Source organism: Myotis yumanensis, unplaced genomic scaffold (genome assembly GCF_028538775.1).
Source record: "Myotis yumanensis isolate MYYU_CA2020_CCGP unplaced genomic scaffold, mMyoYum1.0.hap1 SCAF_1, whole genome shotgun sequence".
Classification (NCBI taxonomy): Eukaryota; Metazoa; Chordata; class Mammalia; order Chiroptera; family Vespertilionidae; genus Myotis; species Myotis yumanensis.
Genome location: NW_027223752.1, coordinates 215,757,375 through 215,775,682, shown reverse-complemented (window position 1 = coordinate 215,775,682; position 18,308 = coordinate 215,757,375). Strand labels below are relative to the sequence as shown.

Sequence of the window (18,308 nt, the reverse complement as noted above, 5' to 3'; positions counted from 1 at the left end):
TAAAATTAGCACATATCTGTGACTTTCAAATTATGAAAGCAAGATCAGATTTTTAAAATACCAAGTTCATACTTAATATTGTTATTAAAAATGATTTTCTGTTTATTTGTGTTTTCCAGCAAAAGAAGCATTTGAAAAGAAGATATCTCCTATAATAATAGATAATACAAACCTACAGGCATGGGAAATGAAGCCATATGTTGCTTTGGTTTGTACCTTATATTGTCATAAGTTTATAATAGTGGGTTTCAAATTATTGAGGATGTTAATTACATAAGTGAATCTTAAACAAAGCAGTCCATGGACTGTCTGTAACTGAGGTTTCTCTGGTCTTAAGCAAAATGAGGAAAACAGAATAGTTTTTTTCATAAAGCTAAATTTTTTCAATTTTCAACTTCTGAGATTCAATTTTTAAATTCAAAGATTGTATTTTTGTTGTTGTTAATGAGGATATTTTTCCATTGAATTTTAGAGTGGAAGGGAGGGGGAGGGACAGAGAGAGAAGCATTAATTTGAGAGATACACATCTATTGGTTGCCTCCCGCACACACCCCGACCAGGGCCAGTGATCAAGCCTGCACATGTGGTACATGCCCTTGACTGGAATCGAACCCAGGACCCTTCATTCCACCGGTTGGTGCTCTATTCACTGAGCCAAACCAGCTAGGGCTGTTTATTTTTTGATGACTTTTATGAAAAAGTAGTGGTATAAATGTGTGTGTGTGTGTGTGTGTGTGTGTATTTTTAATCCTCACTTGAGGATATTTTTTCCATTGACTTTTTTTGTTTTTTTGTTTTTTGTTTTTGGAGTGGAAGGGAGAGGGAGAGACATCTATAGGTTGCCACCCCCATGCCCTCAGGCAGGGTCAGGAGCCTGCAACAGAGGTACATGCCCTTGACCAGAATTAAACCCGGGACCCTTCAGTCTGCAGGCTAACTATTTTTTCTTATTGCTCTTATTTGGCAGAATTAAAATTTGGCCGTCCTTTGTTATTCCCCAAATTTCTTTTGAAATTTTGCTATTCTGAGAAATTCAGAGTTTTGTAAACTCCTTTTCAGTTCTCCAAATTTGCCAGATTCCTTTTTGCCCAGCTTTGATGTCACTTTTTTCAGGAAGTTAGCATTCATTAACTTACTAAAAAGCTGAGTTGGTAATCTTTCTGCTTTCATGGCACCCTGGCTTACCTCTGTTATATCGTTAAACACACTTTTTATCAGTATGCCATGGGTTGGGAAACTTACAAAACTCCAGATAGTAAACATTTTAGGTTTTGCAGGCCATGTACAGTCTCTAGTGCATATTCTTTTTTTTTCTTATCTTTCTAAACTTTTTTTCTTTTTACATGTTTTTATTGATTTCAGAGGGGAAGGGAGAAGGAGTGGGAGAGAGAAATAGAAACATCAATGGTGAGAGAGAATCATTGATAGGCTGCCTCCTGCACGCCCCACATTGGGGATTAAGCCCACAACCCGGGCATGTGACCTGACTGGGATTTGAACCCGGGACCCTTCAGTCCACAGGCTGATGCTCTATTCACTGAGTCAAACCGGCTAGGGCAGTGATTGGCAAACTGCGGCTTGCGAGCCACATGCGGCTCTTTGGCCCCTTGAGTGTGGCTCTTCCACAAAATACCATGTGCGGGCGCACACGTACAGTGCGATTGAAACTTCGTGACCCATGCGCAGAAGTCAGTTTTTTGTGGAAGAGCCACACTCAAGGGGCCAAAGAGCCGCATGTGGCTCTCGAGCCGCAGTTTGCCGACCACTGGGCTAGGGCAAACTTTTTTTTTTTTAATCCTCACCTGAGGATATATTTCCATTGATTTTTAGAGAGAGTGGAAGAAAGAGGGAAAGACAGAGAGAAATATTGATGTGAGAGAAACACATCGATTGGTTGACTCCTGCAAGCGCCCCAACCAGGGCCCAGGCTGGGGAGGAGCTTGCAACTGCAACTGAGGTATGTGCTCTTGACTGGAATGAACCCGGGACCCTTTGGTCAGCAGGCCGATGCTCTATCCACTGAGCCAAACCGCCTAGGGCTCTAAACAAACTTTTAAAGATCATAGACTGTACAAATAAATATTGGCTGCTGGGCTGAATTTGGCCCTAGGCCATCTATATTTTCTTGAGGGTGGGACTGTTGTTGAATTACTAAGGTATAGCACTATGGTTGGCATATAGTAAATACACATTCCTTGAGTAAATTGATGAATGAAGCTTTTGTGAGTATTGTTTGGTTATTCCCCCAAGATTAGCACATGACTGTCACATAAAAGCTCAATTTATGTTTTTTGTGTGAATGAATGTCACCCTTCCTCTTTTGTCCTCAACACATCTAGCCTCTACCTCCTTTTCTGTGTATAGTGCACTTGTCCTATTTTGAAGGTGTGATTCTTCACCTTTCTGAAGAAAATTGCGTCCTTTGAAAGCCAATGTGATTTTACTTTTGTGCAGAGGTCATAGAGGAAACAAAGACTCCATTTTAGTCTAGTGGGAACTGAAATTTGATTTGCTTTCTGGCTTTAGGAGTTTCTAATTTCTACACTAATATATTCACCATAAGGTCATGCTTTCCCCGTTAACTTTACTTGGCTTTTTGTTGTCATCTGAGAAAGTTCTTTAACACTTTATTTTTCTACTTAGAAAATAAAAGCAGCCTCAAATTACTGTGTTTCTGATTTTCGTTTAGCCTTCAGCCTTCTATAATGTTTTCTTTTTCCTTTTTTCTTATATAGTAATTGAACATTTTTCAAAATTGATTCCTTAGTTCTTCCTAATGCAGAAGTATAAAGGATTCCTGGTTATCGTAGAGTACCTACTCATTTTTTCTTTACAAAGAAGTAGACAGGAATTATTGTAATTTTTTGCTTTTTTTAGTTGCAAGATAATGAGAGCTGTGGAGGGGTGGAATAGATGGGTGATAACCCCTATTACCACCTTTTTTTGTTTTCTTGTTAATCCTCACCTGAGGATAGCATTTTTTCCATTGGTTTCTTTAGAGAGAGTGGAAGGGACGGAGGGGAGGAAAGAAGGGATTGAACCTGCAACCCAGGTACATGCCCTTGATCGGGAATTGAACCTGTTACCCTTCGGTCTATGGGCCAACACTCTAGCCTCTGAGCCAAACTGGCCAGGGCTCTATTACCGTCTTGACTGTCATTTACAAAAGTAGCTAGGTAGTGAGGTGGAGATAAGTGAGTAGTCAAGTATACTTAGTAGTAATTGGCAAATGTATTACTTTGTCTTAAGTATATATGTATATCTTCCCTTGTAAGCTATCATATAACTTTTTTTTTTTAATATTTTATTGATTTTTTACAGAGAGGAAGGGAGAGAGATAGAGAGTTAGAAACATCGATGAGAGAAACATCGATCAGCTGCCTCCTGCACACCTCCTACTGGGGATGTGCCCGCAACCCAAGTACATGCCCTTGACTGGAATCCAACCTGGGACCTTTCAGTCCGCAGGCCGACGCTCTATCCCCTGAGCCAAACCGGTTTCGGCTATCATATAACTTGATATAAGTCATTCAGAATCCTCTCAAGTAATAATACATTATTAAGATTTTCCTATTGATATGGGACTTGGAAACATCTTTAAATTTATAGTCTTTACTTTTTTTCTGTTTATGTGCATTTAAAATTAATTTGATCCTAAGAGCTACATGACATCCCTTTAGGCAATTAGAGGCCCAGGCTGTTGCCAGGCCCCGAATGAGTTGTATGAAATTTGGTGCTGAGGTGAGGAAATGAAAGTAAGTAGGCTCATTGTAGGATATTGTGTCTTCTGCCTCATTGTCTGGGTTGACTTTGGGCTTTTCTGTCAATAACGACAGACAGTAGCATTGATCACTTCTGGCATCTTGTCACAAAACTGAGGGTATCAGTAGTGGGAGACGAGGTTAGAGATGTAATGGTGGTTGGGGAGATGGTAGGGCAGATTATGAAAGGGCTTATAGATCACTGTAGGACTTTGGATTTTACTTTGAGTGATATAGAAGATGTATTAGTCTGCTCGGGCTGCCATAACAAAATTCCACAGACTGGATGGCTTAAACAACAGAAATTTATTTTCTCACAGTTCTGGAGGATAGAAGACCCAGATTAAGGTCTGGCAGGGTTGGTTTCTGGTGAGACTTCTCTTCCTGGCTTCCAGGTGGCCATCTTCTTGCTGTGTTCTCACATGATGGAGAGAGTGAGAGTTATTTAGTGTCTCTTCTTTTTGTTGTTGTTGTTAATCCTCACTTGAGGATATTTTTTCCATTGATTTTTAGAGAGAGTGAAAGGGAGGAAGCTGGGGGGGGGGGGGCGCGGGAGAGAGAGAGAGAGAGAGAAGCAACAATGTGAGAGGGACACAATGATTGGTGGTTGGGGAGATGGTAGGGCAGATCCCGTTTGATCCCGGGAATCGAACCTGCAACCCAGATATGAATCCATAACCGTTTGGCACGCAGATTGACACTATTCACTTAGCCACACTGGCCAGGGCTGGTGTCTCATCTTATAAGGATCAGTGCCCACCATTATGACCTCATTTAACCAAACTTATCTCCTTAAAGGCCATATCTCCTGATATAGTCACCTGGTGGGATTTGGGTTTCCACATATGAGGTTTGAAGGGACACAAACATTCAGTCCATAATAGGGTTTTGATCAGAGTAGTGACATAGTAGTACTGTGTTGAGAATAGACTTTGAGGGGAGGGGGGTGGTGGCAAGGATGGAAGCAGGGAGACTAGTTAGAAGGCTATAGCAACAAAGAGCAGGTGGCTCAGACCAACATGGTAGCAGTGAAGATGCCAGTGAGTAGAGTAGTGATTAGATTCTAGATACATTTTGAAAGTAGAGCCAACTGAATTTCTTGTTGAATTGATGTGGATGTGAAAGAGAGCAGTTGGGTATGACGAGAGCCATTAAGGTTGGTTTTTTGCCTGTGTACTGGAGCTTGTTATCAGCTGCAATGGAGAAGGGTTCAGGTAGAATAGGTTTGAGGTGAGTGTATGTAGGGTAATAGTTTTAGAAAGTTGAGGTTTGAATATGTTAAGTTTGCTGAATAGATAATTGGATCTATAAGTTTGGAGTTCAAAAATGGATAACAAATTTTGTATTGATTTTTTTCCATTGATTTTTAGAGAAAGTAGAAAGGAGGGGGAGAGACAAAGAAACATCGATGTGAGAGACATCTTTTTATAGGCTAAAGGTATATATTTAAGAGTCATTACTATATGCACTGAGCCAGACCAGCTAGGGCGAGAGTCATTACCGTATGGATGATATTTAAAGCCAATGAATGGCGTGATATTATTGAGGAATTGAGTGTAGATCGGAGTAGAGGAGCAAGGACTAAGTCTGAGGCATTCCATTGTGAGAAGAGGTCTGGGTGAAAAGGAGGGACTAGCACAAAAGACAGAACACTCAGTGAGGTAGGAGGAAAAGCAGTAGTTGTAGTGAAAAGTGTAAGAAGGGAGTGATGAATGGTGACAAATGCTGAGGATCAAGTAGGAGAGAGCTGAGAATTAGTTGCCTCCTACACGCCACCCACTGGGGATCTAGCCCGAAACCCAGGCATGTGCCCTTGGCCGGAATTGAACCTGGGACCCTTCAGTCCGCAGGCCGACGCTCTATCCACTGAGCCAAGCCAGCTAGGGCACCATAGCATTTTTTCAATGTGTAAGTAATTCATGGTCTTGGTGCTCAGTTAAAGTGGAATAGCCAATGGAAGTGGGTTTACGAGCCTAGGAGAGAAATTGGAGACAGAGAATATAGTAATTATTTTGAAACATTTTCCTACAAAGAAGAGCAGGACAATAATAGGAAGATAGCTGGCAGGGGAAGTGAGATGAAGAGTAAGATGGGAAAAAACTGAATGTGATGGGATTGATTCAAGAAGGAGGGAACAATTAATGTTGCCTTAGAAAGAGGGAAGAATTGCTGAAATCAGTTATCCTTGAGATGGAGAGAAGAGATGGATCTAGTTAGTGCACAAGTGTAGCGTTTGGCTTTTTAGATTATAGTCAGAGTTTTAAAAAATAGAATGAGATATTTTAAATAGTTTTGAAATTATAAAAGTCATGCATGTATATGGTAATATTCAAACCATAAAGAATGCTTAAAATCTTACTCCTTTGAGTTAGATGCTTTTAATGTACAAACATGTGAATAATCCTCTTTTACCCAGCTGAAAATTCTGTATCTTACTTTCTTAACATTTATATTAAGGACCTTTTCTCATTAGTACATAGGGAATTTAGAAAATTATATAATATTTTCATAAAAACACTCACTTATTTAGCTAGTTCCATAATCTACTGAGTTTGTTTGTTTGTTTATTTATTTTGCTATTACAAATAATGGTGAACTGGATATCCTGTTGTGTACATATCTTTACACTCTTTTTTTTAAAAAATATATATTTTATTGATTTTTTACAAAGAGGAAGGGAGAGGGATAGAGAGTTAGAAACATCGAAGACAGAAACATCGATCAGCTGCCTCCTGCACACTCCCCACTGGGGATGTGCCCGCAACCAACGTACATGCCCTTGACCAGAATCGAACCTGGGACCCTTGAGTCTGCAGGCCAATGCTCTATCCACTGAGCCAAACCGGTTAGGGCAATCTTTACACTCTTATATAACTATCAGTAGCATAAATTTCTGGAAGTTAATTGCTGGGTCAAAGAGATTGTGCATTTTATCAATTTAACATACTCATCAGGTGGGTTTGCCTCAGTAGATAGAGCGTTGGCCCGAGGACTAACGGATCCTGGGTTTGATTTTGGTCAAGGGCACATTCTTTGGTTGTAAGCTTGTTCCCTAGTCCCATCCGGGTTTGTGCAGGAGGCAACCAGTTGATGTGTCTTTCTCACATTGATGTTTCTTTCTCTGTGTCTCCCCCTCCCTTCCACTGTCTAAAAATTAATGGAGTTCTGACCGGTTTGGTTTAGTGGGTAGAACATTGGCCTGTGGACTGAAAGGTCCCCAGTTGATTCTGGTCAGGGGCACATGCCTGGGTTGTGGGTTTAATCCCTAGTAGGGGGCGTGCAGGAGGCATCCAATCATTAATTCTCCCATCATTGATGTTTCTATTCTCTTTCGCTATCCCTTCCTCTCTGAAACCAATACAAATATATTTTAGAAAAACCAATGGAAAAATGTCCTCAGGTGAGGATTAACAAAAAACCCCACACAAGATTAGATAAGCTTTTGGGTTCAGTTTTAACATGCTTTGAATTAGATACAATGAATTTGATTTCATAGATGTAATTATTTATAAAAGCTTTTATCTTTTTTGTTTTCAGTCTCAAAAGCATAAATATAAAGTCCTTTTCCGGGAACCAGATACATGGTGGAAGTTCAAACCAAAGGAACTTGCGAGGTAAAACTTGGGAGACTACTTAATATATTTTTTATTTCATGGCAGTGATAGAAAATCTATTGAGATTTTTCTCCCTAATGGATAATGAATGAAACAAAATGGATTAGATTGCAGCTTTGCCATTTAAAAATTGATAACAAATTTTGTATAACAAAAAGCATATAGGCTTTTTATTCAGTTTATGAAGAGTTTGTATCTTTTTGTTCCTAAAATTGAGTTAATTAACAGAAAAATTCCAATTGTCCTTATATAGGCAATACTTTAATACTGATAATATGATGTCATTATCTGAAACTAGAACAGATGCTAAGGTTTGGCATACTTGAACCTTGTGCTACTGGGAGGAACAAATTATTGTAGCTGCCTAGTGACTTTGAATACTGCAAGGAAGTGAGGAGATAGAGATGGGAAAGGTAGCAGATGCCCAGGTGTTCAGTTGTCCAGGTATTTCACCTCCCCCCCTTGGTTTGGTTGTTTGACTTGAATAAAAATGTTACTTAGGACAAGGACAGACTCTCTTGGCAATTTTAACTAATTCCAATACTAACTAAAGGACAACCTAATTTTAGTGTATTCACAATGTTGAGCAACTATTCAAAAAGAAACCCCGAACCAGTCACTTCCAGGCAGCCCCCCCCCCCCCCCCCCCCCCCTTTGGCAGCCACTAATCGGTTTTTCTTTCTCTGTGGATTGTCTATTCTGGATTTTGCATATAAATGGAATCCTACTAATATGTGGCCTTTTGTATCTGGCATCTTTCACTTAGTTTAATAGTTCAAGGTTCATCCATGTAGAATGGACCAGTACTTTATTCCTTTCTATTCTTTTGATACATTATCTGTATAAATGAGTGAGATTAGCCTACATATTTTTCTGCCTTGCCTGGCTTTGGTATCATGGTTTTAGGTTCATAAAATTGGTTGGGAAGTATTTCTTCTTTTTCTCTTTTATGAGTATATGTAAGTTTGAATATTTGATAGCATTTACTTACGAAACTATCTGGATCTGGTGTTTTCTTTCTGAGAAGGTTCAGTTGAAATTTTTCCATTACACCAAAGTTTTCAAATTTATTACGACTTTATTAAAACAATTATCGTATTCTCTTACCATTTACATCTCTGCTGTATCTATACTTAAGTTCCCCTTTTCATCTTAATATGTTTATGTATATCTCCCTTCTTTTTTCTTGATTATTCTCACCAGAGATCAGACTTTTTATTAGCCTTTTCAAATAACTTTGCTTGATTGATCTTTCTATTATCAGTTGTTTTATATTTAATTTTTTATATTTCTGCTTCTCTTTTATTCTACTATCTGTGCTTTTCAAAAAATTTATTTTGCTTTGTATATTCTTGTATTTTAAAAAAATCTTTACTTGAAAGTTTAGGTCACTTTGTAATATAATTTGGTGCTATAAATTTCACTAGGTACTATGTTAGCTGCTCCCAGAATTTTAATATATAATACTTTCTTTTTGCCATTTGTTTTTTAATTTACATTATGATTAATTTTATTCTTTAGCCCCTGGGTTATTTAGAACTATACTTTTAAATTTCTGAACAGATGGTTTTTAAATTTATCTTAAAAAAATTTGTTTTCAACTTCAGTAGGTAAGATTATGCAGTTTGTGTGATACCAATTACGTGATATTTGAAAAAATGTATTTATGGTCTAGTTCATTGTCAGTTTTTTAAATAAATGTTTTATATTTGCTTGATAAGAATGTATACTGGTTATGGTGTATTAGTATATTATTATTCTGTTGTTCACATCTTCCATAGCTTTATTTTTCTTTTTAAAAGTTTGCTTGATGGATTAATATGAGGAAATCTGTGAGAGAGATGTGTTTAAATCTCTCTATATTGTGTTGAATATGTTAGTTTCTCCTTATAACTTTGCCTATTTTCACTCTATATATTCTGAGGATGTATTTTGAAGTGTATAGAAGCTTAAGATTTTTATATACCTCTGATTCATTGAATATTTTATCTTTGTTTAGTGATTTTCTCTTTTAATATTGATTTTTGTTACAAAATCTAATTTGTCTAATACTAACAGAATTTCACCAGCTTCCTTTTAGTTATATTTGAGTGTGATTTCTTTTTCTATACTTTCATTTTCAACTTTTCAGTATCTTTGTGTTTAGGTATATTTCTTGTAACCAGTATGGTTGGGTTTTTAATAAATCCACTCTGTTTATCTTTGGCTTTTAATTGTTAGTTCTTTTATGGTTATTTTGGTTTTTCATATAATTGGTTTTGCTTCTTACTGTCTCTGCTTTCTATTTATCTCACCTTTTCTGTGATTGTTTTATCTTCTATCACAGAAAATTATATATTTGAAAATTTTTTCCTATCATGTTTTATTATTTTTTATTGTATGCAAATTTTCTTACTCATTTTTTTCTTCTGTGCTAATTTGGAAATTTTATGTACTATTTTTATTTTTCTAGTGTTACATTAAAAATTTTATCATGCAAATTTTAAAGTTGAAGCATTTTCTTAGCTTTACTCCTCTAAACATTTTAACTCTAATACACTTACATGCTGTGAATACCTCTCTTCCAACTTTCATGCTGTGATTATCCAGAATGTACAGATACTGTTTGTTTTTACTCAAGGAGTTAGCACTTTGTGCTTAATTTTTCTTTCAGTATAGATCTTTCATCTGGGAATTTCCTTCTGCCTGACATTGATCTTTTAGGATTTTCTTTACAGTGTAGGCCTGCTTTATGTCACACTTTTTTTTTTTTAATCTGAAAATCCTATTATTGTCCTCATTCTTTTAAAGTACTTTTGCTAATGTATAAATTCTAGATGGACAGTTTCTGTTATTGAAGATAACATTTGACTCTCTTTGACTTCCATTTTGTTGTAAAGTTAGTTGTAATTTTAATTTTTTTGTAGGTGACTTTTTTGTTTTTTAATTTCCGGTTGCTTTTGATATCATCTCTTTATCTTTGAATGACAATTTCAGTACTATGTTTCTAGTTGTGGATTTCTTATTATTTATCTTTTATGGGATTTGTTGGGCTTCTGAGATCACGGGCTTGATTTTTTTCATCAGTTCTGGAAAATTTGCAGCCATTTTTCTTTAAATCGCTTCTGTCCCATGTACTCTCATTTCTCTTTCTGGGACTTGGATTAAACGTATACTAGACCTTTTGCTCTGTCCTCAATGTCTATGTCTCTTAACTTTCCTTTCATATTTTCTCTTTGCTTCTCTGTGATCTGAAACCAGACAAGATCGAGGTAGGTAAATATGAAAGCCAAATTTGCCAGGTGGCAAATGTTAATATTAGCCCTGGATCCAGACCCTAAGCCTTGGACCCAACCTAAGACAGGAGAGTTGTAAGATGCTTTCTTTAAGTAAGACTAAAGCTTACTGTCCTGGAAGATGCAATTTCAGATGCTGCATGAATGAAAGCACTCCCAGTTTAAGCCCTAAAGATCCCAGTATGTTAGGTTCCATTAAATATAAGCTCATAAACAAAAACACACCAAGAAATAAACCATCATGAATGAAGTCACAACTATAACAAACTTCATATTTGGACATCTGAGATTTTAAATATTAGGATTTATTTTTCTTTGTTTGAACTTAAAATGTATTAAAATGTATGCTTGCTTTAATTTAGTTAGGTTTCAGTGTTTTGCAGCAGGAGGGTCCTTTGGAACATCTAGTCTGGAATTTTTTTACTCACTATTTAATATTAATTAAAACATTGAAATGATGGTCATATTCTTATGAGATTCTTTTTTTTTTTTTTTTTTTTTTTTTTTTTTTTTTTTTGCAGAGCTTGAGAATAACTTCTTTTAAAGTTATTAGGATCTGCGCATTTTTTTTCCAAATGGATAAAGGTTATTTGGAAAAGATTATATGGAATGATTAAGAAAATGATAATTTAAGACATCCTGAATAAAATGACAATTAGATTCAAATAGTATATGTTATTCATAATAAACCAGCTTTGTTATTTTTATGCATTATAAATATATTGTTTTTTATGACATTATTATTTTTTCTGATTGTTTTAAAAGCTTAATTTCCAATGTCCTTATCTTTTTCTCCTCTGGATTTTTTAGGCGTAATATTCATGGGGTAAGCAAAGAAAAAATAACAAGAATGTTGGAACACTATCAACGTTTTGTTTCAGTGCCAATAATCATGAGTTCTTCAGTGCCAGAAAAAATTGAACGTGTTGAGTTATGTGCATATTCTTTCGAGGACCAAAGTTCTAGGTAGGTTAAAGTCCCTATGCACAAATATTCAATTTAAAACATAATTTAAAAAAATTATATTGTGAAATCACTGACTTGTGGAATCACTGCCAGATAACTTGTATAGCTTATATATATATTCTTACCTGAAGCAAAATGTATATGATTAGCAGGAAAAGTAAAAATTTGAGTGATGATGAGAGGTTTTTCATTGTCAGGGCATTTTGTGGGGCCATGTTTATATTCTGAATATTCCTGTCTTCATTATGTAACTTCCTGCTATTCTAATCTTTCTGTCTGTTACCTTATCTCCTCATTGTTATTATTTCATGTACTAGAGGCCTGGTGCACGAAATTCATGCATGGATATGGTCCCTAGGCCTGGCCGGTGATCAGGGCTGATTGTGGCTTTTAGCTGTTGGCCGGGCCTTCCTTCTGGCTGCTAGCCAGGGCCTCCCTTCCCTGGCTGCCAGCTCCTGGCCGGGGCCTTCCTTTGTTCCGCGCTGCCCCCTGGTGGTCAGCGCATCTCATAGCAAGTGATCGAACTCCTGGTCGAACTCTCGAGGGGACCCTTTGCGTATTAGCCTTTTATATATAGATAGATAATCACATATAGTTTCCCTAGATCAGGGGTCCTCAAACTTTTTAAACAGGGGGCCAGTTCACTGTCCCTCAGACCGTTGGAGGGCTGGACTAGTTTAAAAAAAAACTAAATTCCTATGCACACTGCACATACCTTATTTTGAAGTAAAAAAACAAAACGGGAACAAATACAATATTTGTATTTGCATGTGGCCCGCCGACCATAGTTTGAGGACCCCTGCCCTAGATATTAGTAAAATAATGCTGTCATGCTAGTATAGTAAAAATTAAATTAAAAAAATATTTTTATTGGTTTCAGAGAGAAATGGAAACAGAGATAGAAACATCATGATAAAAGAGAATCATTGATCAGCTGCCTAATGCACACCCCCTACTGGGGATTGAGCCCGCAACCCAGGCATGTGCCTTTGACCCGAATCAAACCTGGGTTCCTTCAGTTCTCAGGCCGATGCTCTATCCACTGAGCGAAACTGACTAGGGTGTAAAAATTAACTATTAATGGTATAATTTTACTAAGTAATGCAAATCATAGACTTTTTTAATTATTGATTTTAGAGAGGGAAGAAGGTGGGGAGAGAGAGAGAGAGAGAGACAGACAGACAGACAGATAGACATTGATATAAGATACATCTATCAGTTGCCTCTCATATGGACTCTGACTGGCTATCAAACCCACAACCTAGGTGTGTGTTCTGACCAGGTATCAAACTTACGACCTGGTGTATGAGACGATGCTCCAACCAACTGAGCCTGGGCCAAGTCATAGTCTTTGGAAAGTGTGTAATCCAGGATAGTACTGATTCTGTTAAAAATGTAGGACATATAAACAATTGAATAAATGAGTAAAGAGAACTTTAAATATATATAGAGGTCTGAATTGCCCATATTTTATGATGGTAATGTGTGGAGAGGTTCTATTAAAAAGAAGTTGGGAGTTGGGAAGGGAAAATTCACAAATTCCTTTTCATTGAGGTGTTGTGAAGTGATGAACATGGATTCTTGAGCCTTATTTCCTGGCTTCCTTCCCAAAGTTTTATAATATGTAACTATAAAATCTCTCCATTCTTCAGTTCTTTAGTTCTAAAATGGTAAAATAACACTTTCCTCATAGGATTTCATAAGGATTATGAATTAACACTTGTAAAGGACTTAGATTAGAATAGCATCTGGCATATAGGAAACTCAATGCTTGTGATTTCAGTAGGAAGGCTTTATGGGAGAGGTGAGACTTTGAGAGCTCCTGGAGTAAAGAAAGTAAGGAAGAGAAGGTGACAAATTGATAAGGAAAGTAATGATTAGGCAAAAGTGCTCTGAGACTGAAATTAACATTAAGGATGGTTTTAAAAAATTTAACAAGTGACATCTCCACTGAGAGCTCTGTTCCCTAGCTCTCATTTCTTTTAACTGTGCAAATCATGTTAGTTGACTCTTTGTGATTTGTAAATGAAGCTTAAACATTTTCCTCTGTAGCAAATGACAGGTAGGTGATATGGAGGCAGACTTAGTTTCATATTGTTAAGCTTAATCAGGTAGGAAAGAAACCAGGGAGGTGTGCCCTTTTCTGGGAACACATTTAGAAACATAACTTTAATATTTATGCATAATAAACAACTTAAAATCTCATATTATTCAATTAAAAAAAAGTTTTAGTGCTTCCTATATGCCAAACATTTTGCTAGGTTGGGGTTACATCAAAGAGATGTGTTCATAGTATATTACAGAAAGACCAAGATTAGCTTTTATAATTTTAATGTATTATATTTCTAGAACTTTTAGACTAAATAAATGTTACGTGTCTTTTCAGTTGAATGCTTTTTAAATTTAAATCAATGTTAATAGTAACATTAAGAGGCTTCCTTATAACACCTTAAAAAAATCTTACAGCCCAAAAGACAATGAAGACGTTACCTCTGAAAGAGAAGAAAATGTCTTATCCTCATCTCTGAAGCACATGGAGTCAATTGAAGAGAAGAAACTTGAAGTGACCAAAGAAGCTGTGTTACCTGAGAATGTCACATGTCTCCCTAGTGCAGCTTTAAACAAAGGAAGTGGTGTGAATCCTAGCATTCAGAGTGCTTTAACTCAGGAAGTTCCAGACACGTATTTTTCTGATTCTGAAAGCAAAGTAGGAGTAACAGACAAAAGTGAAAAAGAAGAGCAAGTAGAAATGGCTTCTGAAGAAGAATATAGTAAAACCGATACAGATAGTTTTGTAGAGAGATTGTCACAAAGTATTAGCTATGGTGAAAATAATCAAGAAGACTGTGATCTTTCAAATACTGCATCACTTCAGAATGAAAATTCTTCACCTGGTGAAATATTGGAAGAAAGAGCAGTGGTAAAGAAAAAAGCTTTTGGAAAACAAAAAAGCAAATCAACTTTAGAAAAATGTCCGAGACATGAGCTATCAAATTTTGTTGGTGATTGGCCAGTTGATAAAACTATTGGTCAGAGGACAAAAAGGAACCGAAAAACGGAAAAGGCTTCATCTGTACAAAATGACAAAAAGTATAATTGTCCTCCATCACGCAAAGTATTAGATAATGGTCTGTCTGTGAATATGGGTAATACCCAGCAGCCAGGTTGTCCACATGAAAGTGTAGAGGATGACAAGAAGTCACAATGTGATGATGCTTCAGAAGCTTTTAGTAGCTGTCACTATGATGCTTACAAAAATACTGAAAAAAACTCATTCAACACTGTGGGCGACTGGCCTTCATCTGATTCTTTAGCTCAGAGAGAGCACAGATCAAGAACGCCAAAGGCTGTTTTAAATGAACCCAGCCTAGAATTTGGAACTAATGACATTATGAGTGAAATATCCTCATACACAGCGCATGAGGCCTGTTGGGGCACAAGCCCTGAAGAACTAAAAACGTTGGGTAGTGCTATTCTAGGAAGTTCTGAAATGCTATCTAGTGAAATGACCTGTGAGAATAAGACTTGTCCAAATAAAATGATTCATGGGCAACACACATTGTCTCTTACCTTTACCAGTAGTGCTCCAGCTATTGCTGGGGTAGTAGGAGCAGAGACTTCAGCTGAATTTCCAGAGGGAAAGCCTAAAGAAATCCCTGGAATAGAAGTAGGCACATGTACCCAGACTGAACCACAGGATTTTGCTCTCTTATGGAAAATAGAAAAGAATAAAATTAGTGTTTCAGATTCTGTGAGAGTATTAACAGGAAGATTAGATGGATTTAAACCAAAAGCTTTCAATATTAACACAAACTTAGATGTTCAAGAAACAATTCCCTATCGGGTAATGTATGATAAAAGCACGTTTGTTGAAGAAAGTGAGCTTACCAGTGCTGATGAATCTGAAAATCTTAATATTCTTTGTAAACTATTTGGATCTTTTTCATTAGAAGCCCTAAAAGACTTATATGAGAGATGTAACAAAGATATTATTTGGGCCACAAGCCTTTTGTTGGATTCTGAAACTAAATTATGTGAGGATACTGAATTTGAGAATACCCAAAAATCATATGATGAAACACAAATTGGGCCATTTTCTCTAGGATTTAATTTGAAGGAAATTATTAGCCAAAGAGGAACCTTGGAAGATTCTAATTCTGTGCCAGAATTTAGCCACGAGATTGGTATCACTGACACGAATGCACAATCTACCTGTGATTCAGAAAAGGGACACTCAGTGCAGGCAGAAATAAGAGCTACAACTACTGAAAAACCTGGATTAATAAGTCTATTTCCTAATGTCACCGTGGATCTAAAGAATACCGATGAAGTACTTCTTAATAGTCAGGCAGAACTTCCAGTTGTACGTGATATTAACCAGTCTTTTTCAGGTACTGTAAAAGCTACTCCTGCTCAAGATTGGAGTGAAATGGAGAAGACTCTAGAAGTTACAGACATTGGAGACAGTATGCATTCTTCTTTGAATTTGTCTGATATTTTAAACTCCGTATCGAGCACTTCAAATCTCGAGTTAAATGAAGAAATTTATTTTTCTGACTCTTGTGAAATAACAAAACACGAAAATCTTCCAAAGGACTATATGAAGTTTCCTAACACAGAAGAATATATGAATGAAGATGAACAGGAAATGGAAAAAATTCTAATGGCAGGGAGTACTTTGCCAGCTGGAGTTAGTGAGGAAGATAAAATCGAGATGTTGAATCCCACACCAGTGATGACCAAATCTCTTACCATAGACTGTCTGGAATTGGCATTACCCCCTGAACTGGCTTTTCAGCTCAATGAATTATTTGGCCCTGTTGGTATTGATTCAGGTAAGGAAAAAGTAAATTAGCTGTATGTGTGTCTTTATGTGAATAGAATATAGAGAGTTCTATTTTAATTTAAAAATTATTCCATGTTAATTGAAATAGAAAAGTAATTTGTGTTGTCTACCTTATTTCCTTTTGATTTTTGAGAGGAAGGGAGAGGGAGAGGAAGAAGGAGAGAGACAGACAGACAGACAGACATCAATGTGAGAGAGAAATATTGATAGGTTGCCTCCTGTATGTGCTTTGACTGGGGGGTTGAACCTGCAACCTGGATATGTGCCCTGACCGGGAATCAAACCTGCTACCTTTTGGTGCACAGGACGATGCTCAACCAACTGAGCCACACCGGCCAGGGCAGTCTACCTTTTTTTTGACACTGTGTTTGTAGATTATTTTAAAAATTGTAATTTGAAGAAATAGTATTTATACAGAGTTTATATTTATCCCATGCATATATTTGAAAGTTTTCTCTGATACTTACTGCATACTTATTTACACAAATGAACCTTTATTAACCCTTAGGAGCTACTCCAGATACATATAAGGCAAGATTAATTTCTTAGAACACACTTATTGAAAAGTCTCATCTAATGGAAATGAATAAATTAAATTTTAGACTGATGGACACGATTAACTTAAATATATGAAGCATTGTATAATTGCAGCAGCCAAGAAATGTGAAAGCAATGACATTAAATAAACAAAAATATTCCAAGAGAACTAGAAACATAGGTTAGTAATTAATGACACCAATTAGTATTATGATACATAAAGTGGTTGAGTATGTGTTCTGCAAATATATGAGTAATGATTATATTTTCTTTTTTCTCCTTACAAGGGTCTCTAACAGTTGAGGATTGTGTGGTTCACATAGATCTGAATCTGGCTAAAGTGATTCATGAGAAATGGAAAGAATCTGTAATGGTTGGTAGGCTTCTTCTTCTTTTTTTTTAATCCTCACGTGTGGATATACTTATTGATTTTAGAGAGAGAGGATGGGAGAGTGAGAGAAATAGTCATATGAGAGAAAAACATTGATCCATTGCCTTCCCCCTCCCTCTTACCCTTACGCACCCCAAGCTGGAATTAAACCTGCAACCTAGTTATGTGCCCTGACCAGGATTTGAGCCTGCAACCTTTTGGTGTATGGGATGACATTCCAACCAACAGCCACCCGACCAGGGCTGTAGGCTTACTTTATTTTTATTTTTTAAAATATATTTTTACTGATTTCAGAGAGGAAGGGAGAGGGAGAGAGAGATAGAAACATCAGTGATGAGAGAGAATCATTGATTGTCTGCCTCCTGCAACCCCCCACTGGGGATGGAGCCGGTAACCCAGGCATGTGCCCTTGACCGGAATCAAACCCAGGACCCTTCAGTCTGCAGGCCAGCACTCTATCCACTGAGCCAAACTGGCTAGGGCTGTAGGCTTATTTTTATAGAGAGCTCCTTTTATTTTCATTTTGTCACCTTTGCTTTTCAATATAATTTATTATATGGAAGAGTTTTATTGAACTTTGACTTTGAGAGAGAATAACCTTTTATCATTTATAAGATTACTGATTACCCCTCCCCCCCCAGTATTTTAGATTATTTCTAGACTAGCTAAATTATATAATTAATGATGAAGCTCAATATGTTGATTTTTTTTAAGGGAAAAATTCATAAATAGATTTTACTTCCTAAATTAAAGACTTGCAGTACTGGCTGATTAAATACAGCATAAGAACTCTATAAGTGGAAAAATATATAGATGTAATCATCCTTTATAATTTTACTTACCTGATTTTATTGTATACTAGAGGCCTGGTGCATGAAAATTTGTGCACTTGGGGGGCAGGGTGGTGTCCCTTAGCCC

The 18,308-nt window shown here is 36.7% G+C and overlaps 1 protein-coding gene across 1 annotated transcript in view; it reads left to right on the top strand.

Annotated features, from left to right (window-relative positions):
* The window catches only part of N4BP2 (NEDD4 binding protein 2), a 101,676-nt gene that overhangs the window by 24,406 nt on the left and 58,962 nt on the right, over nucleotides 1-18,308 (top strand). Inside the window, exons 6-10 of the mRNA XM_070397712.1 lie at nucleotides 120-208; nucleotides 7,299-7,375; nucleotides 11,461-11,616; nucleotides 14,083-16,451; nucleotides 17,287-17,372. Coding sequence (XP_070253813.1) covers nucleotides 120-208; nucleotides 7,299-7,375; nucleotides 11,461-11,616; nucleotides 14,083-16,451; nucleotides 17,287-17,372 — 2,777 coding nt within the window. The remainder of the gene's footprint in view (nucleotides 1-119; nucleotides 209-7,298; nucleotides 7,376-11,460; nucleotides 11,617-14,082; nucleotides 16,452-17,286; nucleotides 17,373-18,308) is intronic.